The 25,010-nt window shown below is 41.8% G+C and overlaps 1 protein-coding gene across 1 annotated transcript in view; it reads left to right on the top strand.

Moving 5' to 3' along the window:
• Nucleotides 1–1,637: 1,637 nt before the first annotated feature.
• PCOLCE2 (procollagen C-endopeptidase enhancer 2) overlaps nucleotides 1,638–25,010 on the top strand; it is an 87,338-nt gene continuing 63,965 nt past the window's right edge. The window contains exons 1-2 of the mRNA XM_020887590.2: nucleotides 1,638–2,026; nucleotides 3,030–3,138. Coding sequence (XP_020743249.1) covers nucleotides 1,944–2,026; nucleotides 3,030–3,138 — 192 coding nt within the window. The 5' untranslated portion in view covers nucleotides 1,638–1,943. The remainder of the gene's footprint in view (nucleotides 2,027–3,029; nucleotides 3,139–25,010) is intronic.

Raw genomic sequence — 25,010 nt, forward strand, 5'->3', positions numbered from 1 at the left:
TAAATTAAGAAAAGAGTTGTTGCGTACTTATGTTCAAACAGTTATCTATCCACTTAGTCATGTTTAATACTTTGTTTTTTAATTTAAAATTTTGAAAACTTAGCTTAGTCCTAAGAATGAAGTATTTTCTGGCTATGATCACTTCAAATCATTACCAGAAAGTGAGTTGAGCAATATTTTCACTCTATAATTTAAAACTCTGACTTTTCAATAAAATATCATCTAAAACACGTATGCTATTGGTTAGCATACTCTTGAAACATGTGCAAAATAAACAATCATTTATTTTCCTATTTGCTGTTTTAAAACAATTTTATTGGGTTGAGGGTGTAGGTTTCAGAATGTAATGTTGTTTGCCAAATTCTGTAATCCTTTTTTTTTTTTTTTCTTTTTAATGTCTCACAGGGTGTGGTGCCTTTAGAAAATGTTTTAAAAGTTGTCGTTCTTGGTGTATTTTTCCTTCACTTTTTCAAAAATAGTAAGAAAATCTAAACCCCACAGGGAAATTCTGGTTCCCACTATTGACTCCTGGACTCCACTTTTCTAAAAATAAGATTATTCTATGTAGCCAACTTTTGTTTATTTCCTTGCCAGGAGTATTTATGTTCTTAACACTGTAGGTTCATTATTAGAAATGAAGTCTTGGTAAGTACTATCTTAACGTTTATTATTATTATTTTTTGTTAGAATGGTGAAAATAATGTAGGAGGAACATCTAAAAGGAGGCATCCAAATTCAGTTATGTCCCTTTTGTGGGGACCTAGTTATTGAAAAACCTCAGTGAATCCATTCCGTTCTTGTTTTTCTTTTATTAATCCACGGTTATTGAGAAGCACTTAACAAAATAAATATTTAATATTATTTTTAATTAAAATTAATTAAAAGAAATAAAGGAAAGTCTTGATTCCATAAGACTGCAGTTGTTCTTAGAAAAACAAATTCTCTGTAAATCTTAACTAATTAATCGTAACAGAAAAAGACATTGTTGGAAAATACCTTTTTAAAAAAGAGGGAGATGCCAGCAAAGAAATACTATTTTCAAAATATAACAGGGGATAGTGAGAACTGATTATCCGGATTTTGTCTTATACTTGGCACAATAATGACAATTCAGTCACAAATCGCATGGCTGAAAACTCGTTTCTAACTCCTAATCCCCCTCCCAAATAGAAACTATCTCCCTATTCTCACACACCAGTAAATACAGAATCTACTGACACTGTACGTGTGTACAGAGGGGTGTGTGTGTGTGTGTGTAGGTATGCTTAAAGTAAGAGAATTAGGGTAGGAGTTAAAATATGATAGAATCCCTCTTTTCTTTTCCCCTTTCTGTCCTTGGAGCTGGGTGTTTGAAGGAGGAACCCTACGTTTTCCAGCAACCAGCAAGCGTCAATACTTTTTATTTAAAAGCAACTAGAGAAAAACACCGCCTAAAGCAAACCAAGGCCACCCCCCCCACCCCCCATCATCTGTGGATCGAGGCACCAAGTCCCATTTGGGTACCACTTGGCAGGGGGTTCTCTTTCATCCTTCTCCTCACCGCCCCTGCCGGTGGGATGTGACCAGGACTGCGGATCTCGGGGTGCCAGCGAGGAGCCGCCCGCCCGCCCCAAGAGAGGAGGAGGCTCCGGCCTGGGAGCCGCCCCCTCTCGCCGCTGGAGAACAAACGGGATATTCAGCAGTGGCCTGTGGCTGCCAGAGCAACTCCTCAGGGGACATCCAGCGGCGAAGCAGACTGCACCATAATCGCCTCTAGAAAAGCGCCCCGGCCCCGCCTGCCGCGCACACCCAGGCACCTGGGCTGCCCCGCGGCGGCGCGTGTGAGCGAGCGGGAGAAGCCGGGGTGCGGGGCGCGCCGGGGCGGGAGCCCGGGCGGGTGCGGAGCGCGCGGTGCTCCGGTGTGCACGCCGGGGTGGGGCGAGTCTCGAGCGTCTCCACCAGCCATGAGGGGCGCGGGCGCCTGGGCCCCGCTCTGCCTGCTGCTGGTCGCCGCCGCCCAGCACTCGCGGCCGCAGCTCTCGGAGAGGTAACGCGACCCCCATCCGCACCCTTCCCCTCCTCCCTCCTTTCCCCTCGCCCGCTGCTTTGCTTTACCCAGTCCGCTTTGGGGCGCCGGGGGACCCACGCGCCACCAGGACACGAGACGGCGCCCGACGTCGGGACTCCCTCCAGCGCCCCTAGTTTCGCCCGCTGGACGGCCCTGCAGCTGGCCAGCCACCACGTGGTAGGGGCTTAACCTGCCCTGGGTCTCCTCTGCCCGCAGCTTTACGAGGGTGCAAAGAAGCACTGGGGCCCAAATATGTGAACTTTGGTTTACTTCTGTTTTCTTCCCCAAGAGGCTTTGCCCAGAGGCTTAAGCCTACGGAAAAGCCCGAGTTGCCCGGCGCCCGGAGCAGCTCTCGGAAAGTTAACTCTTCACCAACCTCTGAGCTGCCGGATGGCTCTAGGACCTGGGCAGGGGGACTCGTTCTGTGGCCAGCTGTGGCATCTCCTTTTCCACCTCCATCACCATCAACCTACCTTTTCAGTGGGAGGCTCTGCCAATGGCCAACGATCTTCCAAAACGGGAAGAATTAGGCATCTCTCTTAATCTAGGAAATTAAAACTTTTCCACATTAACTAATTACTTGTCTATCTTTAAAACCAAGCACTTCACAGAGCCTAGCTCTCACCCTTTCTCTCTCACTCCCCCCAGTTACATTTTCTATTTACCATTTTCCAGTGACATCTTATCACTTGATAAGGTCTTGATTGCATATGGATGGTGGATGGATGGATGGATAGATCGGTAGATTGATCTTGTTATTATGGTGTTACTATGGGGGAGATAGTTGTAGCTGGACTGAATGTTTTATTAGGCTATAATTTAAATATTCTAAGAGCTAGTAAGTATTTCAAATTCCCTATATGATCCAGACACTTAATAGTCAGTATTCATTTTATCCCTATTAATAAACTACATCTTTCTGAAATTGACAGTGAATTGTTAGGCTCTGTTTCAGATTTCTTTTCCTCTCTTATTTTCCCAGACCTGTTTTCACATGTGGCGGCATTCTTACCGGAGAGTCTGGATTTATTGGCAGCGAAGGTTTTCCTGGAGTGTACCCTCCCAATAGCAAATGTACCTGGAAAATCACAGTAAGCAGTTTTTAAAAGAGAATTCTCCAAAAATGAATACTGGAAGCAGTGGAAGAGCTGCTGCTTTTTTTCTCTGGTGACAGAATTTGGGTTGGGGGTAAATGTCTGAAATAGTGAAATGTTGGCTTTGCCTCAACTCTTTGGGAGATTTTTAATAGAACTGGTGGTGTCCTGTGTTAACAATTAGGAAGGGCTCGAGATAATGCTTGGAGGGATAAATTCTTAAAGCAGATGTGTTTTCTGAAAACCCAGTTGGACTCAGCTGAATTTCATGGATTCAGAATGAAGGCTATTTTCAGGCAAAGGCCCCTTGTAAAGACTTTTAGGAGCTATTTACTGCTCCTGCATTTCATAAATGTCTCCCAGTGGTGGATAGAAAATCAAAGGTAGTACTCACCTCTGACTACTTTATATCCATTGGAGGGCGGTTAGGCAAAAGAAAAAGAAAAAACAAATCCTATTAATGTCTCTGACTTAAAACCACCCCTAAAGGGACTTCCAGGGTGGTCTAGTGGCTAAGACTCTGAGCTTCCAATGCAGAGGGCAAGGGTTTGATCCCTGGTGGGGGAAATTCCACATGCTGCAACTAAAAGTTAGCATGCTGCAGCTAAAAAGAATCCCACAACACAGGATCCTGCATGCTGCAGCTAAGACCTGGCATAGACAAATAAATAAATATTTAAAAAATTAAATGATTGTTCTCACAAACGCATTTGGGGGGAATGGATATTTTTTTAAAACCACCACTAAAGGCAATCTAAACATAGAGAATAATAGTAACTTAGTGGGGAAAAGGGCTTCCCTTGTGGCTCAGCTGGTAAAGAATCTGCCTGCAATGGGAGCCCAGGGTTTGGTCTGGGGTTGGGAAGATTCCCTGGAGACAGGAAAGGCGTGAAGAATTCCATAGGCCATGGGGTTGAAAAAAGTCAGACAGGACTGAGCAACTTTTACTTTCACTTTCAGGGGGGAAAATGCCTAAATATCAAACAAAAACTAACAGAATGCCCAGGCTGGTTAGTAATAGCATAGATTAAGTTAAGTCAAGTTAAGAAGTCAGATTTAGAGACAGCTAGCTTAAAAAAAATAAGTCTGGATTTAGTCAATTAGACTAAGTCATCTTTCCAGTCAGCATAGTAGTGACTATTATCTTCTGTATTTTTTCATTTTAGGGAATTTGTTTAATAATTGAACACATTAGTTCACTGAAAGCTTCATTCAGTGTCAGCCATGAATTATGATTTTTTAAAGTAGACACCTCTTGTTGAGTACTTACTGTGTGCCAGAAGTTAACAGGCATAATTTTACTGAATCTCTGAAATCACTGTGAGAAAGTACTATTATTCCCATATTATAGATGAGGAAACTGAGGCCCAGAGCAGCAGTATAAATGTTCATGCTCAGTTGCTTCAATTGTGTCTGACTCAATTGTAGCCCTTCCAGGCTCCTCTGTTCATGGGGGTTCTCCAGCAAGAATACTGGAGTGGGTTGCTATGCCCTCCTCCAGGGGATCTTCCTGAGCAAGTTATGAAAATTGGGTCTCTTGCATTACAGGTAGATTCTTTACTGCTGAGCCACCAGGGAAGCCCCTCGAAATATTGATATTAGCATAAATGTGAAATAAGGCTCTGAAACAAACATGTAACTTGGTTTTCACGTTATAGTTGTGTTTCAGTTGTAAGTAAATGGCTATGAGTTAAAAATGACCCAAGAAAATTAGGGACTGAGAGGCATCTTGTGCCTAACAAGTAGACTCTATGGTTAGCCCAGGGTTTTGGGTGTTAGGGGCATTGTTAGTGTTGGAGGGAGAGAGCAGGGTGTCCAGTGAAAGTTCTTGAGAAACTAGAGTGCTCTAGAGAGCCCTGACTACCCCTATTCTTATGTATGGGGAGGGAAGTATTAATGGATGCTGCATATGGATACAATGCAAAGGTGAGGTAAGTGGGCTCACATTTCTTCACTCATAAGCTGTGTGATGGATTTATCTTCTTTAAACCTCAGGACTGTTGTAAAGACAACATAAGATGGTACATATAAAGCTCTTGGGCTGAGTGCCTGGGATGTAATAAGTGCTCACTAAATATTAGCCAACACTGTTACCCTTTGTTGCTGGTATTGACTCATCTTTCCTTCTGACCCACAGGCAATGTGGCAGATTACTGCCACCTGCTTAGTATATTGGCTCATCTGGGCTTGGCATCAGCTTAAAGCAGCTCATCTTTGATGGAACAATCAATGTTGTCATGTACCTTTAGGAAATTTTTGTACTTCAGTTCTCCTGTAATCTTGTTGGGGAGATTCTATGTAAGTTAGGACTAGGTCAGCTCCCAGTTAAAGGGATCCAAAGTAACAGTGGCTCAACCAGAAGCTTGGGTTTCCCTGGTTGCTCAGTGGTAAAGAATCTGCCTGTCAATGCAGGAGATGCAGGTTCGATCCTTGGGTTAGGAAGATCCCCTAGAGAAGGGAATGGCAACCCACTCCAGTATTCTTGTCTGGGAAATCCCGTGGACAGAGGAGCCTGGTGTGCTCTAGTCCATGGGATTGCAAAGAGTCGGACACAACTTAGCAACTAGAGCAACAACAAAACCAGAAGCTTGGTTCTCTCTTACATGAAAGGATCTGGAGATAGACAATCCAGAATTGGTGTGGTTGCTTCAAATCATTAGTAACTCAGTATCCACTCAGATGTGTGCTCAAGTTCCAGCCATCAGCTAGGTACATGGTCTAGCCAGCAAAAAGGAAGAGAAGAAGGGTACAGATCCTCCCTTTAAGGACATTGTGCAGAATTACATGCACCTCGCTGTTCACATCACATTTGCCAGTTATTAATTACATGGCCCCTTCTAGGTGCAAGGAAGCCCTGAAATGAAGGCTTCATGTCAGGAGTCTGTGTGCTCTGCTAAAATCCAAAAGTCGTCTTTTGAATAAACGTCTTCTATCAACTGTGGAAAGAAGGGAAAACAAGCAGACGACAGGCAGTCTCTGTGACATATTTATTTGTGGTTTGCCTAGGCTGCCCGAACTAATGTTCAAAAGTTGAGTAACAAATGCCAGCCTTTTTAGAAAAATATATATTTTTAGAAAGCATAGGTAATATACAAGAAAGGATGGCACAGTTTGTTTTTCTAGTGAAAAGCTTTATATTTTTCACTCTTAGCTGGTTGATTCTATTTCAAGCAGCTGCCACTTGTATGTTTGCATGTGAGTAGTGCCAAGAACTTCCAGAGGAGCCCAGCACATTCTCCTGGTTATAATTGTACCTTCAGCAGAATGTTCACAAAGGCCGTGGATGCTTTCAAGGTTATAGTTTGACGGTATCTTCTTTTCTTCGTATTTCACAAGGAAAATAACTGCATCATTGGTAAAAATCTTTATAGTTCTTCCTCATGGTCGTCTCGTGTGTCAGAGTAGCTAAAAGGAGCTCCCTAGCTTCTGTGTATCCCTAGGTTGATAAAAGAAGGAGAACTGTGGTTGGGCTACAGTTTGTAGAAGCTTGTAGCCCTAAGGTCTATTATTCATTCAACAAATGTATGTTGGGTCTTGGATATCACTGGAGTTATGGTGAACAAGCTCCTTGCCCTCATGCAGCTAGCTAGCATCCTAGTTTGGAGAGATGAGGCAATTAATGTTTAAACAAACAAGTAAATAAGAAAATATTAAGTAGTGATGAATGAATTATAAAAATAAGTGGATACTACTTCACACCCATTAGGATGGCTACTATAAAAAATAGAAAATAGCAAGTGTTGGCAAAGAAGTGGAGACATTGGAACCCTTGTGCATTGCTGGTAGGAATGTAAAATTATGCAGCTGCTGTGGAAAACAATGGGACACTTTCTCAAGAAATTAAGCATAGAATTATCGTATTACCCAGAAATTCCCCATCAGGGTGTATACCAAAAAGAAGTGAAAGCTGGAATTTGAACAGATATTTATATGTTCTTGGCCACGTTATTCACAATAGCCAAAAGGTAGAAGCAACCCAGGTATCTATCTACAGATGAATGGACAAACAAAATGTGATATACAGAGGAATATTATTCAGCTTTAAATATTAAAGAAATTCTGACACATGCTACAACATGGATAAACCTTGAAGACATTATGCTAAGTGAAATAAGCCAGTCACAAAAGAACAAATATTGTATGGTTCTTTTAACATGGGGGCACCAAGAGTAGTCAGAGTTAGAGAAAGGAAGTAGAATGGTAGTCTTATCAGGCTGGGGAGTAGAGGAAAGGAGTTAGTATTTAATGGATATAGAGGTTCAGTTGGGAGGGATGAGAAGGTTCTGGAGATGGATGTTGGTGATGGGTGCACCACAGTGTGAATGTACTTAATGCTACTGACCTGTACACTTACAATAATGGCGAAAACAGGTACATTTTATGTTATGTATATTTTACCAAGATAAAAAATATTTTTGAAATAAAATAAGGGAATTTCCTCATGGCTCAGTGGTTAGGATGCTACACTTCCATTGCCGAGGGTGCAGGTTCAGCCCCTGGTCAGGGAAATAAGATTCTGCAAGCTGCATGGTACAGTCAAATAATAATAATAATGATTAAAACAGAGGAGTAGAGTATTAGATAATAATTGTATAATTCACTTACATGAAATATTCAGAAAAGGCAAATCCATAGAGACAAAGAGTATTATCTATCAGTGCTTGCCTGTGGCAGGGGATAGGTAGGTATGGGGATTAACAGTTAATGGTCATGAGGGATTTCAAGAAGGTGGAAATAGTCTAAAACTGACCCATGGTGGTGGTTGTGCAACTTGGTATTTTCACTGAAAGTGCACTTAAAATGGGTGAGTTTTATAATATGTTAATATTCCTCAAGAAATTTGTGAAACAACTAAACAGACAAAACCTAGTGGTGGAATAGCAGGAGCAATGAATGAGGTGATCAGGAAAGGCCACTTTGAGGAGGTGACATTTGAATTGAGGCCTGAGTGATAAGCAACCAGCCATGTGAAGGTCTGGGGAAGAGCATTTTAGGCAGAGGGACCAGCAAGCATCGGTACAAAGGCCCTGAGATTCAAAGAAGCTTGACTTGTCTGAAGACCAGCCAGGAGATCAGTGTGGCTGGAACAGAATGAGCAAAGGGGTGATTAGAAAAGAAGTAAAAAAGGTGAGCAGGGCCTTGCAGGCCATGGTGAAGAGGTTGAATTTTTTGAGTAGGAAGCTACCGGAAAATCTTAAGCAAAGGACTGAGATGATCTGATTTTTTTTTTTTTTAAGATATTTTTTTGATGTGGACCATTTTTAAAGTCTTTATTGAATTTTTTATAATATCGTTTCTGTTTTGTGTTTCGGTCTTTTATCCTCCAGGCATGTGGGATGTCAGCTCCCTAACCAGGGATTGAACTCACACACCTGAATTGGAAGGCAAAATCTTAACCCCTGGACTGTCAGGGAAGTCCTGAGATGATTTGATTTGAAAAGATGATTCTGGCTGCTGTGTGGAAGATGAGTTGTAGGGAGCTAAGAGTAGAAGCCAGGAGACCAATTAGGAAGCTCTGTAGTCTCCAGGAGATAGGTGGTAGAATGGACAAGGGTAGTTACCAAGGAGATGAAGAAATATGGAGCCTTCTGCCTAAAGCAGTTGTCTTAAAGGTTCTGAATGCAGCAGGGGTGGAGCAGTACCAGCCAAGAGGCCCGATGCTCCAGGCTGTCTCTGGACCCTTCCTTGTCACCTGCTCCAGACAGGGCTGTGTTCTGGTATAGCCTCAATCAAGGCAGTCTATTAAAGGCTTTCTGAAAGCCAGTGGATCCAGTCTACCTTCCAGCTCCTGCAGTCAGTAAACTGAGGAGTTCCCACTAGTGATTCAATATCATAGAGACCCTCAAGATGGAAGAGTCTCAGAGTAACCCTCAAACTCAAGTTCCCATAGCTAGAAATATCCTGCCTCTCACCCCTCATCTGCCTCCCAGTCCATTCTTCTAGACTGGAGATGTGTCCCAGCAAGGTGGCTTTCACCATGAAATCCCTTGTCATCAAGCTGTGTCTTATCAGTGGGGGGATTGGGGAAAGTCTGATGTTAATGTCTGTATACTTTGAGAAAGGTGAAGGCTAGCTAGTGGTCACAAGCAAACTTTCTAGCCATTTGTATTGGACTTTCTGATTTGGAAGTTCACTTTGCAGAGTGGAAATTTAGATTTGTCCTTATATTATAGTACTTAAAAGAATTCATTGCTATTCTGTGGACAGCTGCACTGTCTAAATGCACAATCAACATTGGCTATTTGAATTTAAACTTAATTAAATTTAAGTTAAAAATTTTAAATCCAGTTCCATGGAGCTTCTCTGGTGGTCCAGTGGCTAAGACTCTGCACTCCCAATGCAGGGGATCCAGGTTTGATACCTGGTCAGGGAACTAGGTCCCAGATGCCACAGCTAAAGATCCTGCATGCCACAACTAAGACCTGGCCTGGCCAAATAAAACTTTTAAAAAATCCAGTTCCTCAGTCATATTTCAAATGCTCAGTGGCCACATGTAGATGGCAGTCACCATATTAGACAATATTTAATATGAATATATCCATCATCACAAAAAGTTCTTTTGGACAGTGCTGTTGTAGAAAATGTTCAAGTTTTTTTTTTTTTTTAATTGGAATGTAGTTCCTTTACAACATTGTGTTCATTTCTGCTGTATAGCAAGTAAATTAGCTATATTTCCACCCTCTTAGACCTCCCTTCAACCCCCCGGCACCAACTTCCCACCCTTCTAGGTCATCACAGAGCACTGAGCTATGCTCCCTGTTCTACACAGCAGCTTCCTGCTAGATGGCTGTTTTACACATGATAGTGCATATATGTCAATGCTACTCTCTCAATTTTTCCCACACTTTCCCTCCCTTGCTGTGTCCACATGTCTGTTCTCTAAGTCTGCATCTGCATTTCTGCCCTGCAGATAAGTTCATCAGTACTGTTTTTCTAGATTTCATATATGCAGTATGACCCTCTTAACTCAAAAAGACACATGTGCTCTAATGTTCATTGCAGCACTAATTACAATATCCAGGACATGGAAGCAACCTAGTTGTCCATTGATGAGTGGATAAAGAAGATGTAATGTACACTCCAGTGTAAGTCTGGAGTATTACTCAGACTTAAAAAGGAAAGAAATAGAGTCAGTTGTAGTGGTGTGAATGAACCTAGAGCCTGTCGTATGGAGTGAAGTTAGTATTCATTCAATTCAGTCGCTCAGTCGTGTCCGACTCATTGCGACCCCCTGAATCGCAGCACGCCAGGCCTCCCTGTCCATCAGCAACTCCCAGAGTCCACCCAAACCTATGTCCATTGAGTCGGTGATGCCATCCAACCATCTCATCCTCTGTCGTCCCCTTCTCCTCCTGCCCTCAATCTTTCCCAGCATCAGGGCCTTTTCAAATGAGTCAGCTCTTCACATCAGGTGGCCAAAGTATTGGAGTTTCAGCTTCAACATTAGTCCTTCCAATGAACACCCAGGACTCATCTCCTTTAGAATGGACTGGTTGGATCTCCTTGCAGTCCAAGGGACTCTCAAGTGTCTTCTCCAACACCACAGTTCAAAAGCATCAATTCTTCTGTGCTCAGCTTTCTTTATAGTCCAAGTCTCACATTCATAGATGACTACTGGAAAAACCATAGCCTTGACTAGATGGACCTTTGTTGACAAAGTAATGTCTCTGCTTTTCAGTATGCTGTCTAAGTTGGTCATAGCTTTCCTTCCAAGGAGTAAGTGTCTTTTAATTTCATGGCTACAATCACCATCTGCAGTGATTTTGGAGCCCAGAAAAATAAAGTCAGTCACTGTTTCCCCTGTTCCCCCATCTATTTGCCATGAAGTGATGGGACTGGATGCCATGATCTTAGTTTTCTGAATGTTGAGCTTTAAGCCAACTTTTTCAGTCTCTTCTTTCACTTTAATTAAGAGGCTCTTTAGTTCCTCTTCACTTTCTGCCATAAGGGTGGTGTCATCTGCATATCTGAGGTTATTGATATTTCTCCTGGCAATCTTGATTCCAGCTTGTGCTTCATCCAGTTCAGCGTTTCTCATGATGTACTTTGCATATAAGTTAAATAAGCAGGGTGACGACATACATCCATGACATACTCCTTTTCCTATTTGGAACCAGTCTGTTGTTCCATGTCCAGTTCTAACTGTTGCTTCCTGACCTGCATATAGGTTTCTCAAGAGGTAGGTCAGGTGGTCTGGGATTCCCATCTCTTTCAGAATTTTCCACAGTTTATTGTGATCCACACAGTCAAAGGCTTTGGCATAGTCAATAAAGCAGAACTAAATGTTTTTCTGGAACTCTCTTGCTTTTTCGATGATCCAATGGATGTTGGCAATTTGATCTCTGGTTCCTCTGCCTTTTCTAAAACCATCTTGAACATCTGGAAGTTCATGGTTCATGTATTGCTGAAGCCTGGCTTTGAGAATTTTAAGCATCACTTTTACTAGCGTATAAGATGAGTTAGTATTAGGTTTTACTAATTAATTTTGCTGAGTGTGTTCTAAAAAATATTCAAATCAATTTTGCTGAGTGTATTCTAAAAAAAGAGTTCAAATCAGAGAATTTGAGGATTAATAAATTTTAAAATATTTTGTTATCAGTGATAGGATTAAGGGTTTCTTAGTTTCCTTTATGAGTTGATGTTCACTACTGTGACCTAAGGAGTGTCTGCATAAAATACTAAGCCTGCATACATAGGGGTGGTCAGGAGTTAAGTATGATTTGACAGCTGAAGGATGTCTAATTTTTAGGAAATGGTGGCTGGTCTTCTGAATAGGCTTGGAAGGACATGATAGGGTTGAGGTAAAAGTCATCCAAAGTGATTGAAGGAAAAAAAAAAAACCAAAGTGATTGAAGGATAAGAACTATTAATAGTAACTGCACCTGTATCAAGCCTGGCAACATGAAGTGTATCTCCACTTATTGACATATCACCACCTGGACCTCTCTATTACAGTGGTCCTTGTGCTGGGCACATATGCCCAGAGGGGCAGGACTGTGCTGGAGACAGTCCTGCCGTAGATCCCGCCTCCCCACTCCAAAAGTCAGGAAGAGTGGATCATTGTCAACAAGAGCACAACCAGTGGGATATGGCTTACTGCTACATTGGCAAGGCACATTTACGAAGAGACCCGTAAGCATGGTTCTAGGTGCTGGAGACACACAGATGAATACGTGGGAGATGTGAGCATGGTGGGCTGGGCAGCCTGGGATGACGTGTTTCCCAGGCTCTGAGTGGGAAGGGAGGTAAGCCCAACAGGCGCCTTGACTTCTTGATTCCAGGGGCACAAAGATCACCATTCTATTAGTGGTTTCCTTATAAATTCGTTGCTAGCTTGGCACATCACCAATTCTTCTGAACCTTGATAGTCTCATCCATAACTTGTTCATTTTTCAATCTCATAGTAGAACTAGAAATTCATAGTGATGATGTGAAGCAATTTTTTAAAATAAGAAGACCATACATAGGTAGCAAAATAATACCTTGCGAAAGCAATTCTATTCAGAGTTTGACTTGGGCTGCATTTGGTATGGCCAGCTAAGTGGAACCAGCTGAACCTTTGTTTATAGCAACTATGCAAATTAGAGGAAACTTGAAGCCTAGAACCTTCTGGGAACTCTCCTCTACTAGGTATGTAGAAATTGTTATTTTAAATTGGTTCCTGACGTTAAAACTAAATATTCCATCTGAATTGCTGTTATTATCTAAAGAAATAGCAGTTGGTATGCAGATGTCAGTGAAAATTATTCTGTCCTTAACATTTAAAAGTGGGCATCATTAACAAAACAGTTTTTAAAATGAGATAATTCATGTATGTGGTCCTATTGTTATAAATCATCATTGAAATTGCAAGGTATTTATTTATGATTTATATCTCTTCTTTATTTCCAACTTTTTTTAAAGGCACTGAAATTAGAGAGCAGATTATTGAAGGTTTCAGTTATTATTTTTGGCAGAAATCTGGCTTGGGAAAAAAACCAGCTAACATTTGAGCAGTTTAAAATTTGGTACTGGAGGTTCCTTTAACTCTGAAGTAAGTAATGTGGGCCGATTAGAAAGTCACAGATCTATGCCAGAAATAGGAGGAGAATTTCAGCGATGAGTAGAGTCAGTCCCATTTAAGCTGAAAATATGTGGCAAAGTTTTCCTTGTTTGGCTAATTAACACAGAAGAAAAAGGCATCAATTGTCATATGTAGATCTTCAGGTTCCCCAAGTAATATATGTACTGTCACTTTGATAGCTACCTTTTTTCTTCTGTTCAACTGGAATTAAATATACTAGTTATTATGTAGGTCACAGATCTAAAATAATAACATGTAGTTATTTCATCTGCATCCTATTCCATGATGTCAGTGGATACATGTCCATTTCACAAATAGTGAAACTGAGGTCTAAAGCATTTGTATCTTTACCAATATCCCTGAAAATGGCATGAAAAGACTAGCACATTTCTAACTTGGCACTAACAAATGCACTCTTATGCCCTTCTGTAACAAATAAACAAACATTCAATGCTTGTTGAGCATCTACTATGTACTGAGCATTGGGTGGGGTCCTGGGAGTAAAAAAGGAAGACCTAGTTTCTATCCTTTGGAGAAGGAAATGGCAACCCACTCCAGTGTTCTTGATTGGAGAATCCCAGGGATGAGGGAGCCTGGTGGGCTTCCGTCTATGGGGTCGCACAGAGTCAGACACGACTGAAGCGACTTAGCAGTAGCAGCAGCAGTTTCTATCCTTAGGGAATTTATAATCTGGTAGGGAGTAGTTAGCGTTCCCTGGTGGCTCAGTGGTAAAGAATCCACCTGCCAATGCAGGAGACCTGGGTTCAATCCCTGGGTTGGGAAGATCTGGAGAAGGAAATGGCAATCCACTCCACTATTCTTGCCTGGGAAATCCCATGGACAGAGGAGCCTAGTGGGCTGTAGTCCATGGAATTGCCAAAGAGTCGAACATGACTTAGTGACTAAACAACAACAGGGAGTAGTTAGATAAGAAAATCAAGGACTTCCCTGATGGTCCACTGGTCCACTTGCCAGTGCAGGGGACACCAGTTCAATCTTTGATCCAGAAAGATCCCACATGCTGTGGGGCAGCTAAGTCCATGGACCACAACAATGGAGCCCGAGCCCTAGAGCCTGTGAACTGCAACGACTGAAGTTCTTGAGCCCTAGAACCGGTGCTTCACAACAAGAGAAGTCACCAAAATGAGTAGCCCCTGCTTGCTGCAACTAGACAAAGCCTTCGTGCAGCAACAAAGACCCAGTGCAGCAACAAAGACCCAGTGCAGCCAAAAAGACCCAGTGCAGCCAAAAATAAATAAATAAATGGATAAAATTTTTAAAAAATAAACACCTTAAAAATAGAAAATCAATAGCAATTCTGTTGTGTAAATAATTATGCTGCTCACTGTAAGTATAGTTTTAAGAATTGATAATGTGGAATAAAGCTTATGAGATTTTAAAAATTATTTAAGGTTTTAGATGATTTAAATGAAAATAGTTACCTCATGCAGAGAGTAAAAGATGCTATGACTCATTTTACCTCTGTGCTGCTCTGAGACTTGAGAAACAGTTATATACCCTTTGTTTGACAGCACAGGGCTATTTCACAACACATGCCTTGATATTTCGAAGTATGCCTAACAAACAATGATATATAGGCATTCCTGTACCATGGGGGGATTTTGTTCCTAATGTGTGTTAAAGTCATCATGTGGAATACATCCTCCAAAAGCTTGATTAAATTTAAATGGCATTCACATTTAGTTTAAAGAAATGATAGACTGAAAATGTGATTGGGATGTACATCCTCATAACCTTCATATGGCTTCATGAAAATAAAGCATGGGTGGGACATGGAATTTCATAGAAATTAATACATATAGTGATTATTTATTAAGATTAGCCCTAGGTATATAATTTGAGAAAACAAATAGGAAATTTAGACAGGAACTCAATATTTAAGTCCCTTAATTATACCGAAGGCTATCGCAAGGAGTTCTAAAATTACTGTAATTATTATTTGCCTGGCATAACCACAGAAGCACAGATAGGGGAATGGAATTTTGGCCTTCAACACATATTTCCTGGCTTTAAACTACATGTAGGATTTAGAGTTAAATAGAGATTTAAATTCCAGTCTTAACTGTGGGGTTTGTCTTAATGTACATATACATTGGTTGGGCTAGGCTTCATTATTTCAGCTGCTTGAGTAGTAATTTAACCCAGTGCTTGACTTAATATTTATGTCTAATTCCTTAGTAAAGATGAGTACAGTTAACAGCAATGTCTCATACCCAAATTTGATTATATGAACAAGAAAAGAGCGCCATAGCTTCTGGTTGCTTGTTTCTTAATTAGGAGAGTGTCATTCAGAAACTTTGTGATTCTTACAACTGTTAAGTGTGTGTGTGTGTGTGTGTGTGTGTGTGTGTGCGCGCGCTCAGTCGCTCAGTCGTGTCCGACTCAGTTGTGTCTTGGACTCTAACCTGCCAGGCTCCTCTGTCCATAGGATTTCCCAGGCAAGAATACTGGAGTGGTTGCCATGCCCTTCTCCAGGGGATCTTCCCAATCCAGGGATTGAACCTGCGTCTCCTGCATTGCAGATGAATTCTTTACCCAGTGAGCCATTGGGGAAGCCCCCTTATGATCCTTAAATTGTTCCAGTGAAGTTTCAGTTGATAAAACACTGGAAGAATTAAAACATTTTCCTTGCTGCCTTCCATCCTTCTGAGAAGGAGGGAGGAATATAGGTCCTAAATAAATAAGCCAAGTAGATGACGTTTTCCCACTGGGGCCCTAGTCCAATTTTTCTAAATTTGTTTATTTCCCTGTTTGCTTTTAAGGGCTTCTGTTGCTTGTTTTTGTTTTGTTTTTCTTTGCTTTCTCACATGGAAATCAAATATGCTTTTGTTGATTGACAACATGATGTTTTATTAATATGCTTATTTGTACTGCCTGTATTTTTAGTGCTTGGTGAGGGCAGATGCCTTAGAAAGGGCTTAATGAATAGAGAAGGAAATGAGAGACCATGAAAATGAACTCCTCTTTGGGTATTTTTTCTGAAAAAGCTTCTCTTTAATAATATATTAATGACAAAAAGTCATTTTTCTGAAATATCGCTATAATAGAGCACAAATATAGCAATCTAAAACTCTCTATTAAAAAGCTGTCTAATGAGAAAGCATTTAACAGAGGTAAAATACCCAGAAGTGATTTTAAATATTTTATTATTAAAAAGACTGGTGGAGTTACTTTCCCAGAGTTCCCTTTCTCAGAGTTCAATTTATGATGTGGAATTATAGGCAAATTTGAATTGTTCCAAAAATTTTGCAGATTCCTTGCAATTGGAATGGGTTGCCATGGAATGGTATTTCTCCTGGAGTGGGTTGCCATGTCCTCCTCCAGGGGATCTTCCCCACCCAGGGATGGAACCTGAGTCTCCTGCATTGCAGGCAGATTCTTTACTGACTGAGCCACCAGGGAAGCCCTTGAACTTATGCACCCACCCCTTATAAATTAGCAGCTTTATCAACAGTGGCAATGGCACTTTGGGGGTACTCTTGAATTTCTTACTCTAGGAACTTGGGAGAATAGAAGTGTTTTCTTCAGTTACATTATTTCTTAGATCATAAGAGTTAATGTGGCAGGTCTCTGGAAAACCAGTATACTGCTGCTGCTGTTAAGTCGCTTCAGTCGTGTCTGACTCTGTGCGACCCCATAGACGGCAGCCCACCAGGCTCCCCCGTCCCTGGGATTCTCCAGGCAAGAACACTGGAGTGGGTTGCCGTTTCCTTCTCCAGTGCATGAAAGTGAAAAGTGAAAGTGAAGTCGCTCAGTTGTGTCCGACTCTTCGCGACCCCATGGACTGCAGCCTACCAGGCTCCTCCGTCCATGGGATTTTCCAGGCAAGAGTACTGCAGTGGGGTGCCATTGCCTTCTCTGGGAAAACCAGTATAAATTTCTGGAAATAAATGGGACACCCCTAGAAATGTGGGGGGTTGCAGTTAAAGCAGGACAAGTCCTTCCCCTAAGTGTCCCCTCTCTCTCACCACCTCACCAACACACTGCTCAGCATGACACGTAAAAAAAAATAGTGTTTGCCAAAGTGTGGAGGGAGGGGGAGACCTTTCAGTTACAGACGGGCTATTCCGTGGACCAGGCTGAGAAGAAACACAGGGAAACCAATGGAGGTTGGATTGTTGTTTACTGCTCCCAGAAAGGAGTTGATATTGTTACTGATTAGGGTTCTTGGCCTTTCTTAATCAACGGAGACTGATAAGAGGCCAGACCAGAAATCCAGGCAAGGCTTCACTGGGGCCTCTGCAGCGGCAGAGGGGAGGGGAAACAAGTAACGCATGTTCCCTTGCTCCTTCCCTGAGGAGGCTTGAGCTGGTTCCTCACGCCGGGCTGAGGGCAGGGGTGTGTCCTGGGGTTGGGTCAGAGAGGTGGCTGAGGTGGTGAGTGCAGCGGTCATGTGCAGTACCCTGTTTTTGCTCCTGGCTCTTCAGAAGTGGCAGTTGGGTATTTGGTCTCTTTGTATCTTGTTCTCCAGAATTTGTCCCAACTGCACATGTGCACAGCTATTTTTAGTCCCTTAAAATTTCCTTGTATTTTGTTGATGGAAGAGATGTTTTTCCAGGTACAGGCACGGCAGCAAAAGGTCTGAAGTCTCGGCCTGTCTCAGTGGGGGTCTGATGGAGGTCTGACCCAGACTTCCTAAAAGCCTGGGCTATGACTGATCTTCTGTGAAGAAATCATACTTCATGACAATTTAAGGTACCTACCAGAGATCAGGTGCTGGGTTGGGCACAGAGACTGTAATGATTGGAAAACCATGTCCCAGAACAGCTTGGGATAATAAGGAAGAGTCAGTAGTCTGGGAGATGTCCGGGAAATGAATCACGGTAGCACATTGTGACAGGGTTCATGGTGGAACTTTGTGAGTATGGCAATATCCAGTAATGAGAAAGGGCGTTGGCAAGTCATACTGAAATATCGTTCAGCCATTTGCTAGGAATGTGATGCAGTTTCCAGAACTTTCCAAAGTTGGTTATCATCGCCAGACCTGCCTCATAAGGGTAGTGTGAGGATTGAAGGAGGTAGTAGATGAAAGGCCCTTGGCACAGCGCTTGATGCAAGAAAGTACTCAATAAGTGTTTTTTTTTCAACCTCTCTTCCAGGGTTGTAATAAGGCATAAAAGTGTGGTGTTTGTGTAGAACTTGTCTGCAAGCCAGTGCATTTCAAACTGGATGGTAATCCCTTTGGGGCATGGCTAGCTCCCACTGGAAATACCCATTCCTACTCACTATGTCCTTTCTTCACTTAAAATATGGTCTTTCATAAGACTTTGTCAACAGAAGCGCTTCCAAACCTTCCCTGATTCTCCTCAGGCCATGGGCCCTCAACCAAACACCCCCATCCCACACCACCTGAGAATGCCCTTTAACTTTTTTTTAAATTAATGGATACTTGCTTTACAGAATTCTGTTGTTTTCTGTCAAACCTCAGCGTGAATCAGTCGTAGGTATACATATATCCCCTTCCTCTAGAACCTCCCTCCCATCTCTTTCCCCATCCCACGCCTCTAGTTGATACAGAGCTGCTGTTTGAGTTCCCTAAGACATACAGCAACTTCCCATTGGCTGTCTGTACATATGGTAATGTAAGTTTCCCTGTTACTCTTTCCGTACATCACACTCTCTCCGCCCCTCTCCCCGATGTCCAGAAGTCTGTTTTCTATGTCTGTTTCTCCATTGCTGCCCTACAAGTAAATTCATCAGTACCATCTTTCTAGATTCCATATATATGTGTTAGTATATGATATTTATCTTTCTCTTTCTGATTTATTTCACTCTGTATAGTAGGCTCTAGGGTCTTCCACCTCGTTAGAACTGACTCAAATGTGTTCCTTTTATGGCTGAGTAATATTCCATTGATTATGTGTACCACAACTTCTTTATCCATCTGTCAATGGACATCTAGGTTGTTTCCATGTTCTAGCTATTGTAAATAGTGCTGCAATGAACATTGGGGTACACGTGTCTTTTTCAATTCTGGTTTTCTCAGGGTATATGCCTGGAAGTGGGATTTCTGGGTCATATGTTGGTTTTATTCCTAGTTTTTAAAGGAATCTCCATACCGTCTTCCATATGAAAATGCCCTTTAACTTTTAAAACTAAGATGGGAGAAGGCGAGGGTGGGATGTTTTAAGAGAACAGCATCGAAACATGTATATTATCTAGGGTGAAACAGATCACCAGCCCAGGTTGGGTGCATGAGACAAGTGCTCGGGCCTGGTGCACTGGGAAGACCCAGAGGGATCGGGTGGAGAGGGAGGTGGGAGGGGGGACCGGGATGGGGAATACATGTAAATCCATGGCTAATTCATTTCAATGTATGACAAAAACCACTGCAATGATGTAAAGTAATTAGCCTCCAACTAATAAAAATAAATGGAAAAAAAAAAGAAAAAAAAAAACGAAGATGTTAGAGGCAGAGAAGTAATTGCCAGCTAAAAATTAGAAATAATTTTCTGTCTTTAGAGATGGAGATTTTAATTCACTTTTAGAGCCTCAAACCATCAGAATAATCCCCATTATTACAAATTAAATAATGAATTTATTCATTACTCCTAATAGAGACACTTCCATGAGTATAGTTTCTGGAGCCAGACTGCCTGGGTTCAAACACCAGCTCTACTGTTGTGGTGGTGAATCTCCAATGATGACCTTTAAATAACCTCACCTTCTGGTATTCACACCTTTTCCTAGTCCCTTCAAACATTGAATCTTGACTGACCTGATGGAAAAATAGAGTGAGGCAAACACTACATGACTTCTGGAGTTAGGGCATAAGAAATCTTAAAGTCTTAGTCTCTTAAAACATGAACTCTGGGGGAAGCTAGCTGCCATGTAAGGATGACCATGCTGTGAGGAAGCCCAAACTAGCCCTGTAGCGAGGCTTCATGGAGAGAGAGAGAAATATGCTCAGACAACCCCCAGCTATTCCAGTATTCTGAGCTAGGGTGTCAGACATGTGAGTGAAAAAGCCATCTTGGAGGACCAGCCCAGTTAAGCCTTCAGATGACTTAATCCCTAGCGGAGAACTGATAGTAATTGCATGAGATAATTCAAGTGAGAACCACCCAGCTGAGACCAGTGAATTCACAAAACATAAGAAATAAGAGTATATGAAAGAATCCGCCTGCCAATGCAGGAGATGCTGGTTTGATCCCTGGATTTGGAAGAACTTCTGGAGGAGGAAATGGCCACCCACTCCAGTATTCTTGCCTGGGAAATCCCATGGACAGAGGAGCCTGGAGGTCTACAGTCTATGTGGTTGCAAAGAGTCAGACATGACTTACCAACTAAACGATAACAACACACTGCTATATTTAAAATAGATAACCAAGAAGGACCTACTATAGAATAATAATAAATACAATTAAAAAATAATAATACCTTGTTGTTTCAAGTCATCAAATTTTGGGGTTGTAACAGTTACTTACTAGCTGTATGAGGTTTAGTTTGGAATTTGTTAGTTTCCTGCGTGCCCCAGTTTCCTTATCTATAAACTATGGCTACTAATACTCCCTACCTCATAGGATCACTTTGAACATTAAGATAGCTATTGCATGTATAGTGTTAAGAACAGTGGTAAATACTAAAATACTGTTAGCATGTAGTAAATACTAAAAGATATTATTCATTCAGAAAATATTTACTGAATGCTTAGTATGTGTCAAGCCTTGTTTTATATTCTGAAGATACAGTACTGAAGGTTCTTTCATTGGTGGTGTTTACTTTCTGGGGGGAAAGAGAGACAATAAAATAGATAATTGATTGTAGGATGGGGATGGGTACCATGAAGACAGTAAAAGATGATGTAATAGAGACTGACACTGATGATGTGACCTTTGAACTGAAACCTGAATGATGCAAAGCATCTCCCCACTGATGGTCCCTGAAGAAATGGTGAGGTCATCACTGCTCTGAATGCAGATGACTTGGTATGTGGCATTCAGCAATTTCTGAGGTTTCTTGTCCTTTGTGAATATGAAATATCTTCCAGATGATTATGAGTGCAAAGGCCTTACTCACAAATTAAGGTTAGCTCCTGTGGAGACAGTAGTGGATTTGGTTTGCTTCTTTGTCTATTTATGTTTAAGTTGTTTGGTGTTTACTTTAGAAAGCTGCTTTAGAATGTAGGGAGGGTGGAGCTTAAGGGTCAGTTTTTGTGAGTAGTGTTGCCTTGGGTCCCAGGTGACACAGTGGGATGCAGAGTTGGGAGGCAGATGTTCTTATCATCCCAGCTCACAAGTTTCTGCAACCTTTTGGTGGGGAGCAGAATCTTAGGAGCAGCAGGAAATAGCACCCTTGAAGTAGATAGAGGCATGTTTATTGGCATGTTCAGGGGACTTGGATGGCACATCAGTCACCAGGAATGTTCTGTTTATCCATCCATCTGTGAAGGGACACTTGGGTTATTTCCACCTTTTGGCAATTTTGAATAATGCTGCAGCAAAGATGAATGTACAAGTGCCTGTTTGAGTCCCTACTTTTAATCCCTTTGGGCATACCCCTAGGAGTGGAATTGCTGGGTCATGTAATTCTTGGCTTTTTCAGAAGCCATCAGTTTGTTTTCCTGGAGAAGGAAATAGAAACCGACTCCAGTATTCTTCCCTGGAAAATCCCACAGACAGAGGAGCCTGGCGGGCTATACAGTTCATGGGATTGCAGAGTCGGACACACTTGTTGACTGAGCACACACACACACGCAACTTATTTTCCAGAAGTAAGAGAAGAAAGACCTGTGAATACTATCACTAGGGAGCCAGAGTGCTTTGTAGGCCTGTGTACATATCTCTTTGGGATACTCCAAAACAACTGAGATTTTAGGAGGGATTCTGGCACAGTCATCAAGTTAATATGAACCTGCACCATTGTTTTTAGGGATTACAACTAAGCATGTATTGTTTGGGGGATGCATATATGTAGCAGAAAAAAATTTTTTAGAGCAAGAGGTTTATTAGAATCCAGGCAGCTACCCTAAGAGTTGTCTAATATACTTGTTTTTACTATTATAATTGTGAGTTACAGTTTTAATGAACTTGCTTTATTATTCTCCATAAGTCATATATATTTATCCATATAAATCTTAGCAATACATATATTGTTTCATTACTTGTGTCATTGTATTTAGGGATTACAGTGGTATAGAGACAATTTATAGAGACAAATCGTAGCTATTCATATATCTGAAAATAATGAAACTGTATTTCTTGTTAGAGAAATGAATCATAGAATTATTAAGTCAGAAAGGAGTTCCCAGTTAACATTCCTCGCTGTCTCTCCATACCACAGTGAAGACTGGAATCTACTTCCTCTGTGACCCCATAGCATCCGGGGAATATCTGTATTACAGCACTGATCACTGATCATCTGTTTACTAATCTGTCTTCTGTATTAAACTGCAAAGCTCCTGAGGACGAGACCCTTGGTTTAGTTTTCTGTTCTCCTAGTAGTTAACATGGTGCTTGACACATGCAGTAGTAGCTGAGTGAAAGAATGAATGTATAAATGAGTGAATGAATGAGTGAACAGATTCAATGACCAAACCTGATTTTAGGCAGAACAGCATGGAAGCTACAGATCCCTGCAGAAGAGTATCTATTTATTGCCAAAGATCTCTGGGGAAGGAGACAATATAAAGATGTTCATAATCTGCAGAATGCTGCTGCTGAAAGAAATGTTCCCTTCCTCCGTCCTCCCTTGTGTCTAGCTGTGTTACACATGTATGCTGTTTGCACTTCCCCCGGGGTTTGTGCATTATAAGTCACTGTATGATTGTACCGGCTGACTGCCAGTCAGTTTGCATATCAGTGACATGAGCAGAACAACACACCCTGTGGATTGAATGTTGATTATTGAATGTTTACTTTCCTGGCCAGTATGGGTGAACAGTCTTAGATGCATCATGGAGTGAAGCTCTTCGGTGCCTTCTATTCCACTGCACAGTGTTAGTATACATGTACTCATGTATGTATTCATTTTGTACAGGCAACAGTACAGTGCTGCACTATTCGTGTTGACTTTCAAAGCTGCAGCTTTACATATACAACCATTTGGGATTGGAATCTGTAAATAGTTGTATTTACTATCTGTTTTGAGAAATCGATGAACAGCTAATATAAATTAAGAGTGTATTCTACTAGCTAGTTCACTTTGAGAAAAATGTTACTGACTTTTCAAGCCAGCCAATCCTACAAAAATGTGAGTGATATAGAGCTGAATGAAATAGATTATAGTATCATTTTAACATTTGTAGAATTGTTTGGTGAGTGAGTGTTTATAACATCCAGTCACAACATCTTAAGTGTTATATTTAAGTTTACATATTTCATTCCATTTACGCCCTACATCTTTTGGGGAAAAAAAGTCATTTGAGGGGAATTCTTCACGTCTTGTGAGGATGAATTAACAGTTAAATTGTCATCTTGTTGATGATGATGCTTCTTTCTGGCTGAATAGTGATTTCACACTTCCCTAAGATATGTATTTAGTGATCCTGGGGACCTTTATGAGGGGAACAAACATGGTGGCTTCTGTTGCAAAGCCAGGCAACAAGAGACAAGATTTTTCTTTCCACTTGGTGTTATTTTGTGAGCTGTGATAAAGACACAAGATGCAGCATCTGTTAGGGACACAACAGGGAACAATGCTGGTATGGAAACTGATGAAATGATTTTATTTGACTTATGCAAAAAATATTTACTGAGCACTGTGTTCCAGGTGGGCTTCTCTGGTGACTCAGTGATAAAGAATCCACCTGCCAATGCAGGAGATGCCGGTTGGATCCCTGCCTCAGAAAGATCTCCTGGAGAAGGAAATGGCAACCCACTCCAGCACTCTTGCCTGGAAAATTCCATGGGCAGAGGAGCCTTGCAGGCTGCAGTCCTTGGGATCGCAAAGAGTCACACACAACTGAGCAACTAAACAACAACAACAACTGTGTTCCAGGCACTGTTTGGGCACCAGGGATACATCAAGGAACCTGAAAGACAGAGCTTCTTGCCCTTGAGGAGCTTTGCATGCCTGGCATGTGCTGGGAGCAGCGAAGAGGCCTATGGTATGAACCAAGGGAAGGGGAGCAGATGCTGAGGTTGGACAGGGAAATGAAAGTGTGAAAGTTGTTCAGTCGTGTCTGAACAACTGAGGGGCCAATGGAAGGTATTGGACATGGGGAACCTGTGTCAGCGGTCTCCAGGGAAACAGGTCCAGTAGGAGCTGGATAAACATATACACACGTACAAACATATGCATATGTGCATATAAATATACAACATCTATATGTATATATGGGCTTCCCAGTTGGCTCAGTGGGTAAGGAATCTGCAATGCAGGAGACACAGGAGATGAGGGTTCTATCCTTGGGTTGGAAAGATCCTCTGGAGAAGGAAATGGCAACCCACTCCAGTATTCTCTTGCCAGGAAAATTCCATGGACAGAGGAGCCTGGTGGGCTACAGTCCATAGGGTCGCAAAGAGTTGGACACGACTGAAGTGACTTAGCACGCACACATACATATATACATCCATATATACACGTGCTGTGTTGTGCTTGGTAGTTCAGTCACACATGCAACCCCATGGACCATAGCCGGCCAGGCTCCTTTGTCCATGGGGATTCTCCAGGCAAGAATACTAGAGTCGGTTGCCATGCCCTCTTCCAGGAGGTCTTCCCAACCTAGGGATCAAATTCAAGTCTCCCGTATTGCAGGCGGAAGTTTTAACATCTGAGCTACCAGGAAAGCTCGAGAACACTGGAGTGGGTCGCCTACCCCTTCTCCAGGGGGCCTTCCCAACTC

The sequence above is a fragment of the Odocoileus virginianus genome, chromosome 4 (assembly GCF_023699985.2).
Source record: "Odocoileus virginianus isolate 20LAN1187 ecotype Illinois chromosome 4, Ovbor_1.2, whole genome shotgun sequence".
Taxonomy (NCBI): Eukaryota; Metazoa; Chordata; class Mammalia; order Artiodactyla; family Cervidae; genus Odocoileus; species Odocoileus virginianus.